Source organism: Penicillium griseofulvum, assembly GCF_001561935.1.
Source record: "Penicillium griseofulvum strain PG3 chromosome Unknown contig_79, whole genome shotgun sequence".
NCBI lineage: Eukaryota > Fungi > Ascomycota > Eurotiomycetes > Eurotiales > Aspergillaceae > Penicillium > Penicillium griseofulvum.
In genome coordinates this window covers 2382374-2404137 of record NW_024467420.1, presented here as the reverse complement: position 1 = coordinate 2404137, position 21764 = coordinate 2382374, and the positions used below count along the sequence as shown (strand labels likewise).

The window sequence follows — 21764 nt, the reverse complement described above, 5'->3', positions numbered from 1 at the left end:
CATACCCGATGCCAGTCTCGGTTCAAAACCGTAACACTTGGAGCTAGGGTACTCAGGGCGTTCAATGTTAGGGCCAACACGAAACTCGGTACTACAGCCAAAAGTCTAGCCAAAAGATCTTCGTACATAAAATAGGGGTTTTCATTTCATATTCTGATCGCTAACACGATACAAGGCAAAAAAATTCGTTTTCGGGGTATCCGACGTTAGATTTACCAGCCAGAGTGTCAAGTTTACAGCATGACAATGCCGACGCCTCCCATCTTCGACTCGTCGGGCAAGTTTTTCTCGTTAATTCCACCGCCAATAGGTGCAGCGCGGTAGTTGTAAAGGTAGAAGTGGAGCTGGCCATCGCCGGCACCGAACTTGAGATCCTCGAGGAAGAGGGGGTTGTCGTGCGAGGTGAGAGCATTGAAGACGTCGAAACGGGCCTGATTAGAGGATTAGCATATGGATTTAAATACAGCATATTACAACATACCTGCTTCGCGCAAATCAGTGCATCATTCATCAAAAGCTGCAAACGATCCTTGAGGGCCTTCTTGTTGTCAGAGAAGGCGGTCTCAGTCGCGTAGTAGTACAAGTATGCAGCACGGACGGTACTGTGCTTCGGGTTGTCAATCACAGTAGACTCCAGATTGTAGAACGAGACAAAGTCAGTGATCTTGTGGGTTTTCGGATCCTCGACAACGTATGACCAGACGACCTGCTGCTTGCCGGGCTGCTCTTTGTATACCAGCCAGTGGTCAATTTCTTCCCGTGTAAAGGCCTGGTTCAAATCGAAGCGGCGCATGTATCGCTCTAGCAGATCATAGACGGCATCAATGTCTTTAGATTCCATAGGTCGCAGACCGGGGGTCGCTGTCTCGCTAGGGAGATGGTTCTTAGTGATCATGCGGGCCTTAGTCGAGCCATGGGGGAGAGGCGAGAAACCGACGTCGTAGAGCTTCAACCAATCGAGAGAGCGGTGGTAGTATCGGCAAGTGCTGACTGGGGTGGGCAGGATTATACCACCAGTGTAAATGGCCTGGTAGATACCCCTGAGATAACAGCGACGGGTAATCTCCTTGATCAGGACGGGAGCCAAGCGCTTCGAGCGGAGCTTCTTGTGGATACACAAGAAGTTGATCTCCGTTACCTTGATGCGCTCGCCGCGAACTCGTAGCTCAGTGGGGACACCACAGATGGACGCAACCAACTTGCGCGACTTTGTAGCGCGCACGCCAACATGCCATTCCTTCCTCCATCCAGGAGACATCAGGGCCCTATATATGTAGCATTAGCGTTCTGAAATAGGTACAAAGGTCCAAGACTCAACCGTACCAATGAAGGAAAGATTCCGAGTAGTCGAAACGGAACATGGCGTTATGATCCTCGACATAATGCCCGTTAAGAAGCTCGTATAGCTCTTTCAACTCTTCCTCGTTTGTTAGATCAAGAGTGCACCACTCGAACCCCTCAATGAGCGCATCGGGGGTCTTAGAAACCTTCTCTGGATCAATGACCTTGATAGGTCCCTGAGTAATCTCCTTCTTTCCGGATTCTTCAAAAGCAGGCACTGGCTGTGTCTGCCAAAACTTGTACGAAGCCATATCCTTTTGGTTCTTGCCTCCCACTGCCAATCCGGTCAACATCTGCGAGAGGTCCATGTTGTGTAGTAGGGCGGCGGCCTTGTCCTTGTCCATCGTAGCTAGCTCATTCTTCAGGGCGGGGTTTTGGTCGAGGAGCAAAGAAGCGAACTTCGGGGGAAGCTTCTTTTCAGCTTTTTTTGGAATTCGAGTGTCAGCAGATGCCTGTGGATGGATGATGGCCATGAAGATATGGCCGGGCTTATCATTACCCGAATCAGATGGAGTCTCAGACTCATCTTCGTTGCGCTTGGGAGCTTTGCCCTTCTTATCACTGGGATCAGACATGGTGTTGGGGATGTTGAGGAAGAAGGAATTGGAGGCCCCACGTTTCAACACATGCGGATCTCTCTGGTGGAGGGTGCGGGCAATTTGACTTATTAATACAGAAGCATCTAACTAACTAACTAACTACACAATTCACTATGCGCACTATCTCTAGAAATAGAAATTACATCTATAGATATTAATTATTATTTATGGACACGTTTCATTTTGTACAAAGTACTTTCACAATCCACTGTGAAGAGTGAAAAACTCCTGCTCATGAACTCTAAATGGCCTACATCAACCTCGGCATTCACATATGCAATGCTCATATAAATATAAAACAGCGACAGGACTTCGAACAAAGTATTATTCAAGTTGTAAATTGAAAAACCATATAATCAGAAGAATTGTTGAAATCCAAGCAAAAACACCTTAATATGTCCGTTGTATGCTAAGCCAAAAGCATATCTCAAGTTGATACAAGAATGCGAGAGTCATTGGAGCTCCGGGCTACAAATCATCGGGGAATCACTCATCAGTAGGTGGCTTTGTCTCGACCACATCGAGGAATCCTCCAACCAGATGGATGCTGCCGGTAACAAAAGTCATGACCGGAGCTTCGTCCTTCTGCAAGACCTTGCGTTCCTGGCCTGCAATTTCACGCGCAAAATCCACGGCCTCCTCGATTGTACCAAAAACATGTGTTTTGGCTTGAGGGTCAATGGCATTCCACTCCACGGCAAGAGATTTTTGAACTCGAAGAAGTTCGAGGTCGTCAGCATTGGTATTCATACTGACCAAGTCGGGTCGGAACCCTGACTGTTTGTAGGTGATATTTGTGCAGAATAGCGCGTGAGTGAATGGGGTACCGTTTCCAAGGGCAGACGCGAGGGTCTCATGGAGAGCATGAGCAAGAGCCGTGCTGTTACGAGTCTGTTGGTTGAAAATCAAAATTCGTGTCTTCTTGGCGGCTACATCGTCGGAGGATGAGTCGGCCTTGATTCGTGACGCAAACCACTGACCAGCCAGCCGGATGCTCTCCAATGTATGTCCGCCATCGATATACCAAGAGACATTCTTCTCAAATCGGGTTTCACACCTGCCACCCAGGCGAGTTTCCTCGAGTCCGGTCTTGAACTTCGCCGGTAGCGGTGCTTTCATGATATCGTCTGGAACATCGATCCCAACCTGGCGCAAAAAGTCCGCGGCAACTGCCACTGCGACCGAGGCGTTGGTGTACTGGAAGTCTCCAGCCAAACCAGGTGTGATCTTGCTGCTCTCAGGACGAAGCTCAGAATGGCCAGCCACGATCTCCAGCTTAGCACCAGCCTCCTCGGCGCGTTTGGCCAAGACTTGTTCCGCCCCTAGCGGTTGTGGTGCCGCGAACCCATTTACGCCACGCTTGAGAATGCCACCCTTGTGCCACGCGATTTCCTCGAGCGTATGTCCAAGCAAATCAACATGATCGATTCCGAGACTACTGATCGCTGTCACTTTGGGCTGTGGGATCACGTTGGTACAGTCATATTGACCGCCGATTCCACATTCGATCACCGCGGCATCCACGCCCTCGCTCAGGTAGGTATGGAATGCCATCACAGTCAAGTATCGGAAATATTGTGGTTTCATCGCAGGATCCTCGCCCGCCAGTTTAGCAGAGTCCTCAAGGCGATCCCATACTTCGAAGAAATAGCGTGCAAACTGCTCTTCGGACAATGGGGCATTGTTGATCTTTATGCGTTCACGTGCGAACCGAAGGTGTGGAGAGGTGTAGAGACCGATTTTGAGGTTGGATCCAGGCTGATCCGCATCTTTTCGGGTGTATTGGGAGAGGATCGTTGAAATGAATGCGGAGGTCGAGCCTTTGCCCTTCGTGCCAGCCACATGAATTGCGTTCAGACGATTTAGGTCAGAAGGCTAGAAAACACAAAGATCTCACATCAGCTTCACTCGTAAGGAAATCAAAATCCCTGATTACCTTATATCCAATGCGCTTCAACCACTCTACTGTCTCCGGGAGACTTGAATCGTTGATCTGCTGCCTCGTTTTGGACTTCTTGAACGCTTCCACAATAGCATAGTTTGTTTGCAATGAGTTGAGCGATGTAATCGCAGCCTATTGCAAAGTCAGCATATGCTATCTTATGTCGGAAGTGGTGCCCCGCAAAGCGCCGAGTGGCATACCTCATATGTCCGAGTCATGGTGGAACGAGTCGAAAATCGCCGTGCGCAAAACTGCAAGCGGATAGAGCTCCAGATCCCTGGCATGAACAATTCAATCCCGTGAAGTCTTTTCAATTAGGGGGTGATTAAAGAAACCCCGGTAGCTCTCACAGTTTATTCTCTGGATCCCATGAAGCGACCTCGGGAGTCTTCCTAAAAGGTGGCCCGTGCGCTGTGTACGACATCAGACTCTCTCTACGTCAAAATCAGAAGATCATCTCATCAACTTTTATAAAGAATTATCATGACGAGGTTTAGACGGCAATGGGCACATCAGGCACATCATATCTAAGTCGCAAGATGTGTTATAAAAAGATGAATGTAGGTGGAAAGTGTTCGTGTATTGGAAGCTCTTTGGGGGAGAATCTGAGCAGGAAAAGGACTATCTAAAGATCACAAAAGGGGCATACAGGAAACTCTGGTGACTCCTAACAAGAAACAGTGTATCGACGATGGAAGATGATTAAAATTGAAAAGGAAAAGGAAAATGCCGACAGGCCTGTGATGAAAAGAATAATAAAAAATACAGCCATGAAGTATGCGAAAGAAAGGTAGAAAGAAGCCCGGAATGATCTACTCAATCCTAGTCTTGCCCTCTTCTAAAAAGACGAGACGAGCGTTACTGATACCGCGCTGGTGTCGCCTGGCCGGAAGCCATCTACCAACAATGGGATCAGAGCGTGCGTTGATGAGAGCATCCTGATATCCCTCAGCACCAGCCACCGGCGTGTTTAGCTTGGGCCAATTGACCTGTTTGACAAGGGTTAGTGGATACTTCAATTTATTTAGAATGGGAATGAACTTACATAGAGCATGCCATGTCCATGCACAAAACGGAAACAGTAGACCGCCACTAGCAACCAGAAGATCATAAACAGGCGGAGCGGCCAGACAGTAGCATCAGGCATTCGTCTTGTGAAGAGCGCTACCAAAACCATAAACACACTTGCAGCGAGAACATATGGAACCGACTGAATGACCAGTGGTCGCTGGTCAAGGAATAGCTGGATGTTGGCAAATGTTGAGTCCGATGGGAGATAGGTGCCCAAAAATACGTCGAACCCATCTTGTCGAGGGCCGTCCATAAAGTTGTTGCGTACATATCGCGAGATGGAATTGTTCAAATCTTGCAGCATGCCGGCCCGTGTACGTTTGCCGGTCCGAGTGAAATCAGTCTTCAGGGCACCAGTACCGGAATAAGACTTGGAGACCACATCTGCGTTGTCCGCCCAGATATTACGGAACAGGTTCTCGAACTCCTGGTCATCGTTGGCAGTCTCCCCGGCGCGGAGAACGCCTGCATCCATAAGCTGCCGTGTAACCGCCCAGCGGCCGAGCATGCTCTGCACTACATTAGTGCGATCTAGACAATCCATACAGTTTGTTCGGACAACACTCGTTTGCGTAGAACGAGTATCCAACTGCCCACCAGGGGCACCAGGACTCTCCACTCCACGGAAATAACCGCCCTGGGTCAGCCCGTCGTTCAGACGACCCATGAGCAACTCTGCACGGTGCCACTTGAGACCCTTGGTCTCGTTGTGGAAATCAAAGTACACATAATGGAGGCGGTCCATCTCTTTCTGCTTGGATCCTGGTTCCAAAACATGCATCTTTTCAGGAGTGCGTTCATCAGCCTCGGTGCTTTCAGATGTGGAAGTGACTAGTGACCGAACCAGCTCCTCGTATGCTCGTTTGACATTGTTCTCTCTGCCCTTTTGGTTGACGAGATTGACCAAGTAATTTTCTCCATAGATGCTGATCTGTTCGGCGAAATGTTTCCGTGCAGCTTCGACGGAAGTCTCGACTCCACGAACCTGAAGCTTCGGTGTGTATTTGAGATCATTAATTTCGGCCCAAAACACGGGGACACTGCCTCGAGTTTGCACAAAAGAGTAGACTTGAAGGTCCTGCCCAGCTTTGCCACTTGTCATTGATTGACCTCCGCCAAACCCAGAGAGTCCACCCGTCGAATCATTCAATATCACAATTTGCTCTGTCTCATTGTAGTTGGAAACATTTCCCTGCTCGTCAATTCCGCGAGTGAAGTATCTCGTTCCGGCTCGGTGTCTAGATCGCCGGGTGATAAGCGCGAATGTGAACGACGTTGACTTGACCCGGGCAGGAGTAATGCGCATCATGCCGAACATCACTGGCAAGATATAGGGGTCAACCCCGGGTTGAGGCCCGTAGCGGATTCCACTTGTGTCGTTTGCTCCGACGCTGAAGTTGATCAGATCGGATTGAATAAAGCGATTCCAAAAGAAGCGGTCGTCTGCGCCTTTCCACATTGGAATATTAGGAGGGGTTTGCGATTGACGCTGGAAACTATTGGTAATATCTAGCGAGTAGGAGAAGTACATCGGACCCCTTCGAAGCAGGTCTTTCACCAATGTAAGATAGGCATCTTCGTCGGTATCGTGAAGCGGCCGTTCTCGCATGGGGAGGAATTCCGTTCCGGCAACTTTGTACACCATATGACCACGCAACCGTCCCATAGGCTGGGCTTTGGTGATAACAATGATGTATTTATCTGTGAACGTCAGCACAACCTCCTGAGTTTCGATTTGTGAGGGCAATTACCAAGCTTCAATTTGAGAATTCCGAGGATTCCAGCGATACTGGATATGCGTTTAGCACCTGGAAGGGGGCCATCATTCAAGCGCAAATCACCAGTTGGTCGATCGACTACCAGAGTAGGTGCCTGGCGTGATGATGGCGAAGTAAAGGCATAGTGGGAAGGTGACGCATGTAGGTTGATATCCCGAAAAGGGAGAATAGGAGACATATTTGAAACCGAACCTCCAAGAATGAGGATTACAAGAGAACGTAAAGAGCAAGCATAAGTTAAATTTCAACTTTCAAGTTTCGACTCCCAAAAAAACAATGGGGAAGGTACAAGGTACAGCGGGCCACTGTGGTCAGTACGCAGCCACACCGCCCCGCTGCTCTTGTGGCTGGGCCTTCCGTCATCTATTCCTGTCTGCCTTAAACTACGAGGTCTTTGAATCTCTAAATCTTTTGTACCGTTTGGAACTTCCATTTTACTCTACCCCAGGTCTTAAGACCTTGAAATATTACAGTTACTCGACCTTTTACATTCTCCTTTCTCCTTCGACCCTTTTTCGACCCTCCCCTCCTGACCATCCTCTCCTGATCATGGCTTCCAGGCAAGCAGCAGGAGCCCGCCCGGGCGCAAGATTTGCTCAGTTCAAGCTCGTCCTTCTTGGTATGTTCTAGTGTTGATTTACTTCTTTTTTTGAATTTGGATCCATGGCTGACATGCTGTGCTTATAGGAGAGTCCGCAGTCGGAAAGGTTTGGGATAACACTTGCGATCTTCTTTATCAGCCGCTGACTCGACCGCTATCTTCCAGAGTTCGCTAGTCCTCCGATTCGTTAAAGTGAGTCTTCAACGATCACCATATTACTTCCCGCGGCAAGCCGAATGTACACGGAGTAACAAAATGCTAACCGATCCAGGACCAATTCGATGATTATCGCGAGTCGACAATCGGAGCCGCCTTCCTAACACAGACCATCTCCCTCGATGATACCACCACAGTCAAGTTCGAAATCTGGGATACAGCTGGCCAGGAGCGTTATAAGTCGTTGGCTCCGATGTACTATCGCAATGCCAACTGCGCTGTGGTTGTCTATGACATCACTCAAGCTGTATGGTCCAACCCTACATTGTGCCTTTCACTACATTACGAGTATAGAAGCTAACATGCATGAAACCATATAGTCATCGCTAGACAAAGCCAAGTCTTGGGTGAAGGAACTCCAGCGCCAAGCGAATGAGAACATTGTGATCGCCCTGGCAGGCAACAAGCTTGATCTTGTTACAGAGAGCCCTGATAAGCGAGCAATCCAGGAGGCTGACGCCGAGGCCTACGCACGTGAAGCAGGCCTACTTTTCTTTGAAACCTCCGCCAAGTCCTCGACAAACGTCAAGGAACTATTCACCGCCATTGCCAAGAAACTGCCTCTGGATCAGGCCGGCCCTCGGAACTTGCGGGCGACCCCTCGGCCTGGTGTTGACTTGCGGCCAGAGGCCCCTGGAACTCAGGGCGCCGGTGCGTGCAATTGCTAAACAATTACCCGACCATATTTTCCCTTAGCCGTTGCGCCCTCGCCTCGCTCACCGTATGAAAGAAGGCGAAGGCTACATATCCCAGCATCGTTCAACGGTGGTATAACCCTGTGACTTTCTATGATTTCGCCAATCTCATTCGATCAGACTCTAGCACACTCCCTACCCGCTACGGAACCGAGGGATAGACTCTCGGTTCATGATCAATCTAACTCTCTCGGATTTTTCTTTGCTTCTTTTGTCCTTGCTCAGCCTGCTCAACTGAGGCTTCACAAGTTCCCCGTTGGCAGAAGGATTTAACTTCCATGGACGCATATGGAACTTGGCTTTAGATATGCTGCAGCTGGATCTGTCGGTGGTTTGACGGTGCTGTTCCTTCTGTACTCCTTGTTTCTTCTCACCTGGCGTCTGCATCTGCTTTCTTTCGTCCTATGTCTTGGGCTGAATTCGTGCTATTCCCGTTACCCTTGTTCTCAGAATCCTTAGTATGTTATGCTCAAATAATACATTTTCCTCGCCTGTATGTACGATGAAGACCTACAATACATTAGTGGTTAGGTAGATCAAATAGATGTATAAGCTTTGTCTACCTCAGAGGCTGGGTATAGCCATCAAATATGTAAAATATGTAAAATATGTATAATATGTAATTATGAGTGTTGCTTGTGTCGATATATTTCTCAGTTAGTGTTGAACAATTGAACCCCGGAAGACATAATCAGAGGCCAATATCCTCAAACAGATATTCCCATATACATAGGTCAATATCTATTTCATCTTTTTGATTGCATCGAATCCAAAGCTATACCTCGTTGATGTCACAGTAGTATATGGAAGTGGGCACGAAATGGCGCGCAAAGCCATCCTGACCGCCCGCAGGATTATCGGAGCGGATCGCAACTGAGCAACCAATTCCCGTTTTCCGGTACTCATCCATCTTTCTGATCACCTTTAGCCACTCATTTTGGCGATTGTGCAGCTCGTCATGCTGCGCTCCTCGATTGCTCCGGGTCGGCAATTGCTGTCGAACCCTATCCGCCAACGGATCCCGTCGCAATGGCTGTCCAGAGCCGGTGCAAGTAACCGGTTGGCAGGTCAGGTAAAGACAACCATAACCGTAAGCTTGCTATCTCTTTATACTCACAATTATCTGCGCAGCGATTCTTTGCCGATGCTAAGCCCCCTACCACCGGTGGCCCGACACCAGTCTCCCCTTCCTCCGAATCCAGTATCCCTCCGGAGACCATCTTGAAGGCCGCTGAACAAGGTATGACGGCCCCCCTCATTCATCAATTACCATTGAGGCCTACCCTTCACATCCTAACCCGATTTTCTTCCAGAACCTAAGCTTCCTCCCACGCCTCCGGCACCTGCTCCTCGCAAATCCGGTCGTTTCCGTCGGTTCTTGATTTATCTGATCCTCACATCTGGCTTTGCCTATGGTGGCAGTATCTTCCTGGCCCTTAAGTCCGACAACTTCCACGATTTCTTTACCGAGTACATTCCCTACGGCGAAGAATGCGTTCTCTACTTCGAGGAGCGCGACTTCTACCGCCGCTTCCCCAATGCCTTGAGAAACCAAAACCGTCTCCCGACTGCACCTCGAGAGGATGGAAAGCCCGTCACAATCCCCAGCAAGAGCGGACTGTCTTGGAAGCTTGCTGAAGAAGAGAAGGCCGAGGCCGATTCTAAGAAGGCAGCTCATATGAACGCTAGTGCTCACGAGGCCCAAACCAAGTCCGCGGCCGCCAAGCCCGAGGATCGGAACGCCGCAGTCTTGAAGGCCAAGGAGGACAGGGCCTCGAAGCAAAAGGAAACGAAGCCTGAGCCCGAGGCGAAGAGCCCCGTCTCTCTGGATGAGCCCAGACAACCTGCTGTTTCTGCGAGCGCCATTGAATTGCTCCAGTTGCGGGATGCCGATGACGCTGTTGTCCAGGATCTGGTCAAGACCTTCAATGACATCGTTACCGTCATCAGCGCCGATGAAAACTCTAGCAAATACTCTGCGCCTGTTGCTAAGGCTAAGGGCGAGCTGGAGAAGATTGCTGAGAAGATTGCTGCTATTCGCGGCGATGCCCGCAACGCCGCCCAGGAGGAGCTCAACAAGCTACATGCCACCTTTGATGACTCTGCACGTGAATTGATGCGCCAGTTTGAGGAAGTCCGCTCCACTGACCTTGCTTCGTTCCGTGAAGAGTTCGAGGCCGAGCGCGAGAAGCTCGCCATGGCATACCAGCAGAAAGTCCACACCGAGCTTCGCCACGCTCAGGAGCTTGCGGAGCAGCGTCTTCAGAATGAGCTTGTTGAGCAGGCCATTGAGTTGAACCGCAAGTATGTCCACCAGGTCCAGAGCCTCGTGGAACGCGAGCGTGAGGGCCGTCTGAGCAAGTTGACTGAGCTCACAGCTGATATCAACGAGCTTGAGAAGCTGACTGCTGGATGGAGCGACGTTATCGACACCAACCTCAAGACCCAGCAGCTGCAGGTTGCCCTGGACGCCGTTCGCACCGTGGTCGAGCGTGCTGAGACCCCCCGACCGTTCGTCCGTGAGCTTGTTGCCGTGAAGGAGCTTGCTGCCGGTGATGCCGTCGTTGAGGCTGCTATCGCATCCATTAACCCCACCGCTTACCAGCGTGGTATCCCATCCACTACTCAGATTTTCGAGCGTTTCCGCCGAGTTGCAAGTGAAGTCCGCAAGGCTAGCCTGCTCCCCGAGGATGCAGGTGTGGCCAGCCACGCTGCCAGCCTTGTCCTGAGCAAGGTCATGTTCAAGAAGGATGCTTTGTCTGAGGGTGATGACGTGGAGAGCGTTCTTGTACGCGCTGAGAACTTGTTGCAGCAGGGCGATGTTGACGCCGCCGCTCGGGAAATGAACACTCTCCAGGGCTGGGCTAAGATTCTCAGCAAGGACTGGCTTGGCGATGTTCGCAAGGTTCTTGAAGTCAGACAGGCTCTCGAGGTAAGTTTTCCACATCTCGTGGCAATTTACAACATATTTACTAACAACTTTTCTTTTCACAGGTCATCGAGGCCGAGGCCCGCCTCCAGTGCTTGCGGGTTGAGTAAGCGCATCATTTGAGCGAAGCTAAATTCATTTTACCCTGTATATTCTCGTCTTTTACAGGAACTGTACCTCTAGTTGTACTTGTGCTTTAGACCCAAATGCTAGAACTTTCCCATGTCTCTTGACGCATCTAAGGTGTGCAGTATGTAGCCACTATACTCTAGATCTAAATGCATCCTTTTATCCTAATAAAATTCACAATACTCTTGATGCTTGAGTATTCCGGGGTTGCCTAGATTTGCCTAGGCCGGAGGATGCCTAGGTCCATGGATAAGGTGCGAATAAAGTGATTACGTAATCTTTGGCTGACGCGCATTCTGATCTACATTGGAGATGTACGTCTTGTACTAGGTCATGCAACATTGGCTCTAATTCCACTAGTTGACCCCTTGCCACCTTGATAGACTGCACTTATGCTTACGTCTGGCCGAATTATGTCCGTCTCTTGTTCGAGCGTTGCCATCTAGCATTGTTGCCTTTCCTGCAGCAATGTCGCAGCGACCAAATGAGCCCCCTGCACGATCTTCAATCTCTCCGGCGAATATACGACACCAAGACCGATCCCCTGGTGCTGCTTCGACTCTACTCCGATCCGATGGAAGCTCGTTCCGACAGACCCCGCCTCGAACGAACGACGGCCGACCGAGCGGGGAGTTGGAAGGTAGTACACTAGGCAGCGGTTCCCGTGATGGAGATCAAAGGACATCGGGCCAGCGGAGGGTCCAGAGCTCAGGTAGCTTTTTGCTTGACTCATTGCCTCGCCCGCGAAGCACAAGAGTTAGCCTGAACCGCCCTCGTCCCCTAGAACCTCCCCAAGAGAAGCGCAGCGTTCCCGAGCCGGAGATCGTGGTTCCCAAGAAACGCTCGCGATTTCCATGGAGCCGGCATAAGAATCGTGCATCTGAACCAATGTCAAAGGATGCGACTTCAAACCCGGTAAATACCAGGCAAGCTTCTACGTCTCCTGGTAGACAGCCCTCCGAAAGCTCCTCGCATCCAGAGGTACAGGACGACAATGTGGGACATGCTACTCCTGGCCTGGATAGGGACTCGATCCAGATTGTGAATCTAGCCTTGAATCTCAACGAATCTCGGAGGAGGACAGCATCTGGGATACCCCCGGGTTCTGAGAGCCGAAGACCAATATCTGTCTCTCAACCTGCTGTTCCGTCAGTAGACAGCTATGCATATTCCCCACGAGCGAGAAATTTCCAGCGCGATTCGACGTATCGCAACTTCACCCAGGTCTCTGGTAATCGGTTGTCACAGGGGACACTGCCGAGCTTAGAGCAATCGTCTGTTGTGAATCTGTTGCCTGCATCCGCGATTGAGGATCAACGGGCATACGAATTCTCCGAAAGCACTTTGGCTCGTGTTGAGAGAGCACGCAATCATTTTGATTTATTTCATGAATACATGCGGCTCCTGCCCTCATTACCGCCTCTACGAGATGCCGTCAAGGATGGTTCTGAGTCTAAACCGCGGAAATCCCACCGTTGCTATAACCCGCTTCAAATGATCCGCAACCGAAAGGTCAGGTATCGCGAGAAATGCTCCATAGATGCAGATGCAGAAGGATGGCACGACGTTGAAAGAGTCCATGAATGGATCGATAACGTCGAGCAAAAGTACAGCCAAAGAGAATACGGCCAACTAGATTGCTTGAAGCTCCCACCTTTCCAACAAGGTCGCCGCCATATTTCCATCGGGGAACACGATGATATGGATATGATTCCTACCTCTCCGGGTTCGAGCTTGCGGCGAGCCAGCCGAACCAGCAGTATAAAGGCCCGTCGGCCACGTATTGATTGGAAGATCTCGCCGGCAGAGCTTCTGGCCGATGCCGCCTGGCTGGAATATGGTACAAACAAGACGAAGGTGGTTGACAAGGATGGCTATAAAATCTACCCTGACCCTAAAGAATTAGTTACCATGGACGCAAGCGATGACCTCAAGATGCCGCGTAAACAGCAGCGCCTTTCGGTCGAAGTGGGAGATACTAGAGAGACACATTCATCGCCGCGCACCTCTTTCTCCGGTCCCCACCCTGCATTGGCGCACGAATTCAAGAGCGTGGGTCGAGGGCGGCAAAAGCACAGATTTCGAAGTCATTCACACAGCTTACGGAGCCGCAGTGCTTCCAGCAAACGAAAGCCATCACGGTGGGATAATGTCAAAATGCGTTCTGCCAGCGTCTCGAGTTCTTCGGGCTCAGATACCCGCCCTCCCGGCGAGGAAAAGCCCCGCATGTCTCGTGAGAATATCCGAGACCATGTCCAAAGATTCGTCGACCATGCACACTCAGGATCTCGCCGCGCCAAATCTCCGTCTATTCGTAACGCTGATATTGACCGGGGAAGGACACCACAGCCAGCCGAGCCGCTGTCGGTCAACACGAAGCATGCCCGCAAGCACCGAAAAGGCTCTTTCTCATCAGAGGGCAGTGTTGATGACCGACATGATCCTCGGATGTCTTTGGAAGGCATGGATAGTACTGCGCCTAATTCTCCCGCCCATGTTGGTTACTTCCCAAGCATAGCAGTAAATCTATCCCCTCCTTCAAGTCGATCTCCTTCTCCGGCAAAGAAGGGTCTCCGTCATAAGATTGTTTCACGGCATGAGCGCAGCAAGAGCAAACAAGCAGACCGAGAGCGAGAGCGGGAAGATGAATTACCGGCACCCGAGGCTTTACGTCAACGAAATATGACGGCGCCCGAGCGGACGGAGGGTACCTCCAGGCTCGAGCCAAGTCCTCTTCCTGATGTTGTGTCGTCAGCCTATCCTGATGATCAAGGCACACCTGAAGGAACCCGAGCAGATGGATATCGGTCCCGTAAAGGGCCCCATCTTCCCGAATCAAAGCTGCGGGGAATATTCAAGGGACCAGGCCGGATAGCAGAGATCGTGGGGAATGAGGTCTCCAAGGTCGGAGACCTCATCCTGAAGAAGGACGCAGATCCTGAATCTCGGAAATCATCGTCTGCCACTACTTTTGCATCAGAGGATAGCGATTCTGATGAAGAATCTAGAAGCGATAGGAAGTCTGGCTCTAAAGGCCTTTTACGGCGCCTGCCAACATTTACAGATGAGCCTGGGCGATTGACTCGTAGGAATTCCGAAAAGAACTCATCCCGGAGCTTTATTCCCTCTCTGCCTACCTTCACATCACCCCTGCGACAAGATGAGCGAAGTGATGCAGCAGAAGTGACTGATTTCGGCAGTCCTGGCGAACAAACTTCCTCTCCACAAAATGGCTCCCGTGATTCTCCTAAAAAGTTCTCGCTGCCACGCAGTAAGACGCTTGATTTCAGCCCTTCTGTGCGCGCGGGACGGACAAAGCGCAACGAGATGAAAGACCCTTCGATCCCTTTCAGCTTAACAAGGCCTCCTGTCACTGGGCTTGCCAACGCTCGAGCATCACCAGGGCTTTCCCCCGATGGAAGACGCACAGGGCTTTCAGACTCTAGTCGCGCCTGGAGTATATCTGGGCGTAGTATTCATACATTGATTGACACGGGTGTACCTGGAAAACCAGAAGTCGAGCGCACACGAGCTCTTCTCTTGTCATCGGGGATTAAGGCCCGGGAGATCACTCGCCGAGCCCACACCCCCCGTGAGCCAGTTCCCCACTGGCTTCAACTCTCTATGGGACCTGGTGCATCTGTTCCACGAGTGACGCGGATCGGCGAATTCGACCTCGCTGCTCAAAACCTTCTCCGGCGTTTTGAACACACCCAACACTCGTTCCAACAATCCATGCATCATTTCTCCACCTCCACATCAACACCTCTCCGTTCCCAGCTGACAAACCTGGAAAATCTGGTCAACAATTCTCTGGCCCCCCGTGTCCGAACCACGGCAAATGACGCCGAGGACCTATGTGTCCACCTCAACACCACTAGCACACTTGCTGTTAAACAACTGAGTGATGCACTTGACAGGGGCCTTCGCAAGCGTCGCCGTCGATTACGGTGGATTCGCCGCACCGGATTCATGGTTTTGGAATGGGCCCTTGTTGCGATGCTTTGGTGGGTGTGGCTGATTGTCATGGCTTTCAAGCTTGTGCGTGGTGTCTTCCGAGGTGCCTTCACTGGTGTCCGATGGGTCTTGTGGCTTTGATGGCTGCATTTGGACAATTCTTCTCTCTTTCTCCGTGCCCAATACCCTTTTGCGGACTTTACTTTTTACATTACTGGGTTTTAACTCCCTCGTCCATGTTGGCATGAATATACCCTTCCAGTGAGCCTGTTTATGACCGTCTTTCCTAATATATGATTTTAATGGAGCGTTGCATTTCAAATGATTCCCATAATATCTTGTCTTCTTTTGTACATAATTTTGTCATGTCTCTCTTCTAATATGCATTTGAACAATCCTCTCCTTCTTTTCATGGAACTTGTCCACTGCTTGTCCTTCAGCTGTCAAATGATATTCCTCTGCAAGCAACCGGACAATGAAGGACTCGAAATTTTTGGAACAAAGCTCTTCGCTCTTTGCCACTCTTGCAGGATATTTCTGAACAATATCTTCTTTGATGAATATAAGTATTCCAATATACCTCTTTGTTCTGTCCTCTTCCTATACTTAACAATGGAAGTGTTCACCCTATAAGAAGGACCAAATATAAAGACCTGAAGATGTCCATTGGATTCAGTCACACTTTTTGAAGTATATCTCTTTTCAGCAGAAACAATCCTCCCTCGGGTATATTCTTCACAATATATCTATCACTCATCTTAGACTCCAAAAATGTCTCCAACAGGTAACAAGATTCCCACTAACTCCTCCACCCCAGGAAAACCACATCCAAGCCACTACTACAAGAAAGCCAGCACCAGCCGGTGGCAACTACAGCCCCTGTTTCAGTCATTCCTGGAGGCCAGACCGGCCGATACCATGCATGCCGTCCAACAACGACGCCTACTCGTTTCCTGGGACCTCAAAGCCATCCATTACCTGCGGAGATGTTTGAGGACATGGATTCAGGATCGGGTCCCAGGCGACGCAATCGGTGCTTTCCTCGTGATTGTCTTGTACGAACAAGACTTTCATCTGGATTACCGACTGACCATGATGGTGAGGGACGGACAAAGCCAGCTGCACATCGCTCGTCGTATATTAGCATTCTATCAAATCCGAGACGAAACAGGCGCTCCAATCTGGGATAATGTTACCGTCTATGCCGAAGACGCTCACCCGAAACCACAAGACCAGGGTAAGGGTGTTTCTGGACTTTCCAATGCTATGAAGGAGCTTCCATCTCGTCCACCTACACCACCGCCTGCTGATGCGCGATGGCCCCTCTTCATCGGTGCCCTCAGCGACCCGGAGGTTGAAGACCTCATGGAAAAGTTAGAAGACGATCAACATGCAGAGGATTTGCCTCCCTTGTTCACCGGTGTGCGTGAGGAAGATATTCCTATCATCCAGGCGTTTCGGAGATTCAATCTTCATAAGAATGATTTCCTAGAGGACATTCCTGTGTCTGAGTCTGGGACCGATCAAAATAAATATACGAATAAGACTAATAGACTACAGGATAAACCCCTCCCTCCCATTCCCGTGAAGCCTCTCCCAGTCCTACCCATTGATAATATTATTGCCCATGACTCCCTCCTTCCCCTCCCGGCTCTTTCAGGACTATCAAGCTCGAACTCATCTGTGCGTGTGTCGATATTCAAATCAGAAAAGAAGCTTAAGATTAGATGGGTAGATCATATACCAAGCAAACATGCTAATATTGAACAGACGAAGGGTACGACTGATTGTTCATCTGCAGCGTCTCGCTTGAAGCCATCGCCTCCCGTTTACGTCAACCTGCTTCCTATTGATCCCTCAGGTGTTGCTTATATTCCCTGTCGTCTATATTATAGTGCTCCCCCGCCCCCTCCTAAGCTTAAGAAGAAGGCGGGAGTTGAAGACTTGCGAAAGGGTGGAGAGCGTGGTGGTTGAATAGAGATGTTGAGTTGATACGTTAGGGTTATGCTTAGAATTCTAACTTTATATTCCACGAGTCATTAATCCAAAGAAAGATGAATATAATAAAACAATAATCTATTTGTTCAGATAGGAGAGTAGAAAGTAGTATCTTAATCTTCAAATACAGGTCCCAGAAAGTCACAGTGTGATATAGTGCCATGCGTAAATAGTACAGGGGGGTTTTGATGGAAGAGGCAGCAGGCATTGAAACCAAAATATGCTGCTTCTTAGTTCCAACAAGAGCCAATGCCAGGCACTGCCCGGCGTGGATTGCCAGAGTCGGAGTGGGTGGGTGTTATTACATATTTTATCGTTTATTTCTTGTGTCTGTCAGCCTGGGCCTTCAGGTACTTGGCAATGAGTTCCTTCCTGTAGGAGAAGATAGTTAGTAATGGACGTATTTAGGGAAGTACTGGTTGAAACATACTGCATGTGAGGAGGAGCCTTCTCGTAGTGGCTGAACTCCATGGTGTATTCACCCTTGCCCTGAGTAGCGGCACGCAGGTTACTGCTGAAACCGAACATGCCGTTCAGACTGCAGTCAGCGTAGACAGTGAACTCGTCAACACCGGTCTCGGTGTCGTTGATGGTGGCGCCGCGCTTGTTCAGCAGGCCGATAACATCACCCTGGAATTCGGTGGGAGCGGTCACAACCGTCTTCATGAGAGGCTCCAGAACGGAAGGCTGACTTTCGGCGAAAGCCTTGCGGAACGCCTGTTGGGTGGCGTTCTTGAAGGACATTTCGGAAGAATCAGTCATGTGGGTGGCACCGTCGTTGATGACCATGCGAGTGCCGAGAACCTTGTGGCCGATCAGAGGACCCTTCTCACAAGAGAGGTTGAAACCCTTCTCGCAAGCATACAGGAACTTCTCCGAAATACTGCCTCCAATAACCTGCTGCTCGAACTTGTTCTCCTCGAGGGCGCCGGTGGGCTCCATGAATCCCATAACACGGGCGAATTCTCCAGGTCCACCGGACTGCTTCTTGAGCAGGTGGTCGAACTCAACACGGTTTCCGATAGTCTCACGGTAGGCGACCTGGGGCTGACCGGTCTCGCAGTCGACCCGGTACTCACGGCGCATACGCTCAACGTAGATGTCAAGGTGGAGTTCACCCATTCCGGAGATAATGGTCTGGTCACTCTCGCTATCGTAGCTCACTCGGAAGGTCGGGTCCTCTCTCTGGAAGCGGGCCATGGCCTTGGAGAAGTTGGCACCGTCTTTGCTCTGCTTGGGCTTGATAGAGAGCGAGATAACGGGCTCAGGAACGAACATGGATGACATACTGTAGCCGAGAGTTCCATCGGTGAAGGTATCGCCAGATGCACACTCAATACCGAACACGGCACAAATCTCACCAGAGCCAATCTCGGTGACTTCCTCCATGTCGTTGGAGTGCATGCGGACAATACGGGGAACCTTGACCTTCTTGTTGTTGCGAGCGTTGAAGACGTTGGAGCCCTTGCGGAGAGTACCCTGGTAGACACGGATATAGGTCAATTGACCGAAGTTGCTCTCTTCCAGCTTGAAAGCCAGACCGACAAATGGAAGAGAGTTATAGGGAACAAGTTTGACAGGCGCTTCTTCGCGCTTCTGGTCAAGGGCGAGGTTCTCAACCTCAGAAGGGTTGGGAAGGTAGTCAATAACACCGTCCAGCATGGGCTGGACTGACTTGTTAGCCAGAGCAGATCCCATGAAGACAGGGGTGAATTTCAAGGAGATAGTAGCCCGGCGGATAGCAGCTCGGATCTGATCCTCGCTGGGTGTGATCTCCTCCAAAAACATCTCTGCGATCTCGTCGTCGACATCAGCAAGAGTCTCGATGAGCATGGTGCGGCGCTCCTCGGCAAGGGCCTTGACCTTCTCGGGGATTTCATCCTTCTCCATGATCTCCTCGCCGCTCGCGCCAACGTTGTATATAGCCTTCATGCGGATCAAATCAACGACACCCTCGAACTCGTCCTCGGCGCCGATGGGGACTTGAACAGCAGCGGCAGGGATCTTCAACTTGGTGTTGATCTGGTCAACCGCCTTGAAAGGGTTGGCACCCATGCGGTCCATCTTGTTCACAAACGAGATACGAGGAACGTTGTAGCGGCGCATTTGGCGATCGACGGTAATAGTTTGGGACTGGACACCCGAGACAGCACACAGAATCATGACAGCGCCGTCAAGAACGCGCAGCGCTCTCTCGACCTCAATGGTGAAATCAATGTGACCGGGTGTATCAATCAAGTTGAGGTGGTACTTTTGGTCAACACCCTCCTTATCCTTCTTAACCCAGTCACAGAAAGTGGCAGCGGACTGAATGGTAATACCCTTCTCACGTTCCAAGTCCATGGAGTCCATCTTGGCGCCGACGCTGTCACGCCCGCGGACCTCGTGGATAGCCTTGATACGACCAGTGTAGAAAAGAACTCGCTCGGTACAGGTGGTTTTACCGCTGTCGATGTGGGCCTATGCAGGGAGAACTTCATTAGACAAGAACCAAACGAAGTCACGAGGCAATTGGGATATTATGTACCGCAATACCAATGTTACGACACTTGTCAAGACGAGCGGCTTCGACCGGATCCAGACTGTCGATAATGGCGGCTTGAGATAGACCGTCCGGGTTGGCCTTAGCAGCCTCGAGACTGACAACAAAAATTAAAAAGAGTAAAAGACAGAGTTCGACGAGTATACTTACACTGCGGAGGCAACCTCAGAGGCATTTCGGCGCTGGTCCCATTGTCCCAACTTCGACTGATAAGCTGGCGCAACAGCGGCGGACCGGAAAGCGGCTGTGGAAGCGCATCGCTGGCGCAGAAGAGTCTGGGGCTGGAAACGAGCTGATCTGGTCAAACCAGACACCGCGCGGGATTGTAACCGCATAAGAGTAGGAGACCGCATCGTGATGATCCAACCACACCAGAATTGATATGATCAACGCGAATTGAATGTTTAGTTGGCTCCCCGAAAAAAAAGTTCGGGGAAGCCAGGAACGCATCACGTGATTATTTACATCGGCCCATCACATCCGGTAGATTACCATTCGGTGGAGGTATAGCCATAAAATGAGATATCAAGATTGAAAACGGTGATATGTTGGTTCTGTGTATGCTTGAGTTCGGCGACAAGCCGCTTGTTGGGGTAACTGCGCATATATCCATAGACGTTGGCCATTCAAGAAAGACAAGACTGGAGATCATGAGTTGAATTGAAACATGAAGACCCAATAAACTTCATTGCACTAATATACAGGAAAAAGACACAAGCGCCGTGGTATCCAACCACTGTCTGGTTTTGAAACAAGAATGCAAAAGTATGCCGCCGATCCGAGTTCCACGACGATAAGCCGTATATCCGAGGTATTTCAAGACGACCTGGTTATCGACAGCATATTTGTATGCCTAGAAATACTGCCAATATCTCAGATTGTTCGAGTAAAGGCTTCCGTGGAAGGACAAAGCGATAGACGCTACCGGAGAAAATGATGGAAAGCGACAACTCTATTTCCCCTGCCGTTGCTTGTGCTTGGGGTTCTTCGAACTAAAATATCAAGAAAACAAATATTAGAACCGAACGACTTCAAGTATAGCCTTCAATGGCGCAGGGTAACCACAACTCACCAGATGATGTAGACACGACCTTTCCGGTGAACGGGCTGTTCAGCAGAGTCAGCACAAGTCCCGGCATAATTCCCCAATCGTTCAGATATGAACGGATTCAATATATTAAATCATACCTTGCAGCCATCACACAGTCTCTTGACAGAAGACCGAGTCTTCATTCCCCGAACCTGCTCCACCTGTCTAGCAGATGCATTCGCCACGGCAACAGAATTGCCGGACTTAGCTTGTCCACGCAGCCTCGTCAGGCTGTTGCTGATCATGTGTGAGAAAGGCCGTAATGAGGCAGTCCGAGTGGTCACGGAGGGGAGGAATTGGCGGAGGGCTCCAGAGGAGGCACCGAATACGGTGCGGAGGGAGAACATGGCGGCGGGTTTCGATTTCGGTCTATCTCCACGGAAGGTGATCAATTGGAGGCTGCGCCTCAAGTATCACCTTATGAATAACAAGAGGTATCGGGGTGCGGTGCGAGGTTGATATTTGGCTCCAAAGGTTCTCTCGTGATGCGATCGCAAATGTTGGCCGGAGCTTCTGTATCGCCGGTCGGCCGAGGGGTTTGGCCGCTGTGATTGGTCAGTTTTACACTACAAGTATAAGAGCAAGAGGGAAAACAGAAAGATACGAAATGTGCGTTTATTTAGTGACTGGGTAGAACAGTCTGTTTTATTCCTTTACTGATGCTATTTAGGATAGCTAGCTGGAATCTATCTGCTGATCTGATGTGAAGACCCGATTTACGAAATAGAATTGCCCTCTGAAGTTACGAGACTACGAGTCGTAGCTGAGAGTATGCAGTTTAACTACACGTTCAGCACCCTAGAGCATACTGAACACTACAAAAAATACATTGTCTAGGATACAGATTGGGATAGTCTACAGGATGGCAAACGAGCC

General features: G+C 50.2%; 7 protein-coding genes across 7 annotated transcripts; 3 read left to right on the top strand and 4 right to left on the bottom strand.

The window, feature by feature from the left end:
- Positions 1 to 233: 233 nt before the first annotated feature.
- On the bottom strand, positions 234 to 1916 carry PGRI_008000 (glycylpeptide N-tetradecanoyltransferase swoF; the record flags this gene model as incomplete). The annotated part of the gene is made up of 3 exons (XM_040788513.1): positions 234 to 431; positions 482 to 1265; positions 1324 to 1916. The coding sequence occupies 3 exons, from the start codon at positions 1914 to 1916 to the stop codon at positions 234 to 236; spliced, it is 1575 nt and encodes a 524-aa protein (XP_040652285.1).
- Positions 1917 to 2426: 510 nt separating this feature from the next.
- Positions 2427 to 4100, bottom strand: PGRI_007990 (tetrahydrofolate synthase; the record flags this gene model as incomplete). The annotated part of the gene is made up of 3 exons (XM_040788512.1): positions 2427 to 3815; positions 3877 to 4014; positions 4083 to 4100. The coding sequence occupies 3 exons, from the start codon at positions 4098 to 4100 to the stop codon at positions 2427 to 2429; spliced, it is 1545 nt and encodes a 514-aa protein (XP_040652284.1).
- Positions 4101 to 4694: 594 nt separating this feature from the next.
- On the bottom strand, positions 4695 to 6909 carry PGRI_007980 (putative phosphoinositide phosphatase (Sac1); the record flags this gene model as incomplete). Its single annotated transcript, XM_040788511.1, has 3 exons — positions 4695 to 4871; positions 4928 to 6654; positions 6705 to 6909. 3 exons carry the CDS (start codon positions 6907 to 6909, stop codon positions 4695 to 4697), a joined length of 2109 nt encoding a protein of 702 aa, XP_040652283.1.
- A 371-nt stretch (positions 6910 to 7280) lies between these two features.
- PGRI_007970 (Small GTPase superfamily, Rab type) lies at positions 7281 to 11282 on the top strand (the record flags this gene model as incomplete). The annotated part of the gene is made up of 9 exons (XM_040788510.1): positions 7281 to 7350; positions 7472 to 7524; positions 7604 to 7795; positions 7869 to 8199; positions 8694 to 8701; positions 9172 to 9315; positions 9375 to 9483; positions 9557 to 11175; positions 11238 to 11282. 9 exons carry the CDS (start codon positions 7281 to 7283, stop codon positions 11280 to 11282), a joined length of 2571 nt encoding a protein of 856 aa, XP_040652282.1.
- A 487-nt stretch (positions 11283 to 11769) lies between these two features.
- On the top strand, positions 11770 to 15399 carry PGRI_007960 (uncharacterized protein; the record flags this gene model as incomplete). The annotated part of the gene is made up of 1 exon (XM_040788509.1): positions 11770 to 15399. The coding sequence occupies one exon, from the start codon at positions 11770 to 11772 to the stop codon at positions 15397 to 15399; it is 3630 nt and encodes a 1209-aa protein (XP_040652281.1).
- A 630-nt stretch (positions 15400 to 16029) lies between these two features.
- Positions 16030 to 17232, top strand: PGRI_007950 (uncharacterized protein; the record flags this gene model as incomplete). Its single annotated transcript, XM_040788508.1, has 1 exon — positions 16030 to 17232. One exon carries the CDS (start codon positions 16030 to 16032, stop codon positions 17230 to 17232), a length of 1203 nt encoding a protein of 400 aa, XP_040652280.1.
- A 341-nt stretch (positions 17233 to 17573) lies between these two features.
- Positions 17574 to 20151, bottom strand: PGRI_007940 (elongation factor G; the record flags this gene model as incomplete). The annotated part of the gene is made up of 4 exons (XM_040788507.1): positions 17574 to 17628; positions 17687 to 19716; positions 19784 to 19895; positions 19949 to 20151. The coding sequence occupies 4 exons, from the start codon at positions 20149 to 20151 to the stop codon at positions 17574 to 17576; spliced, it is 2400 nt and encodes a 799-aa protein (XP_040652279.1).
- Between the last annotated feature and the right edge of the window lie 1613 nt (positions 20152 to 21764).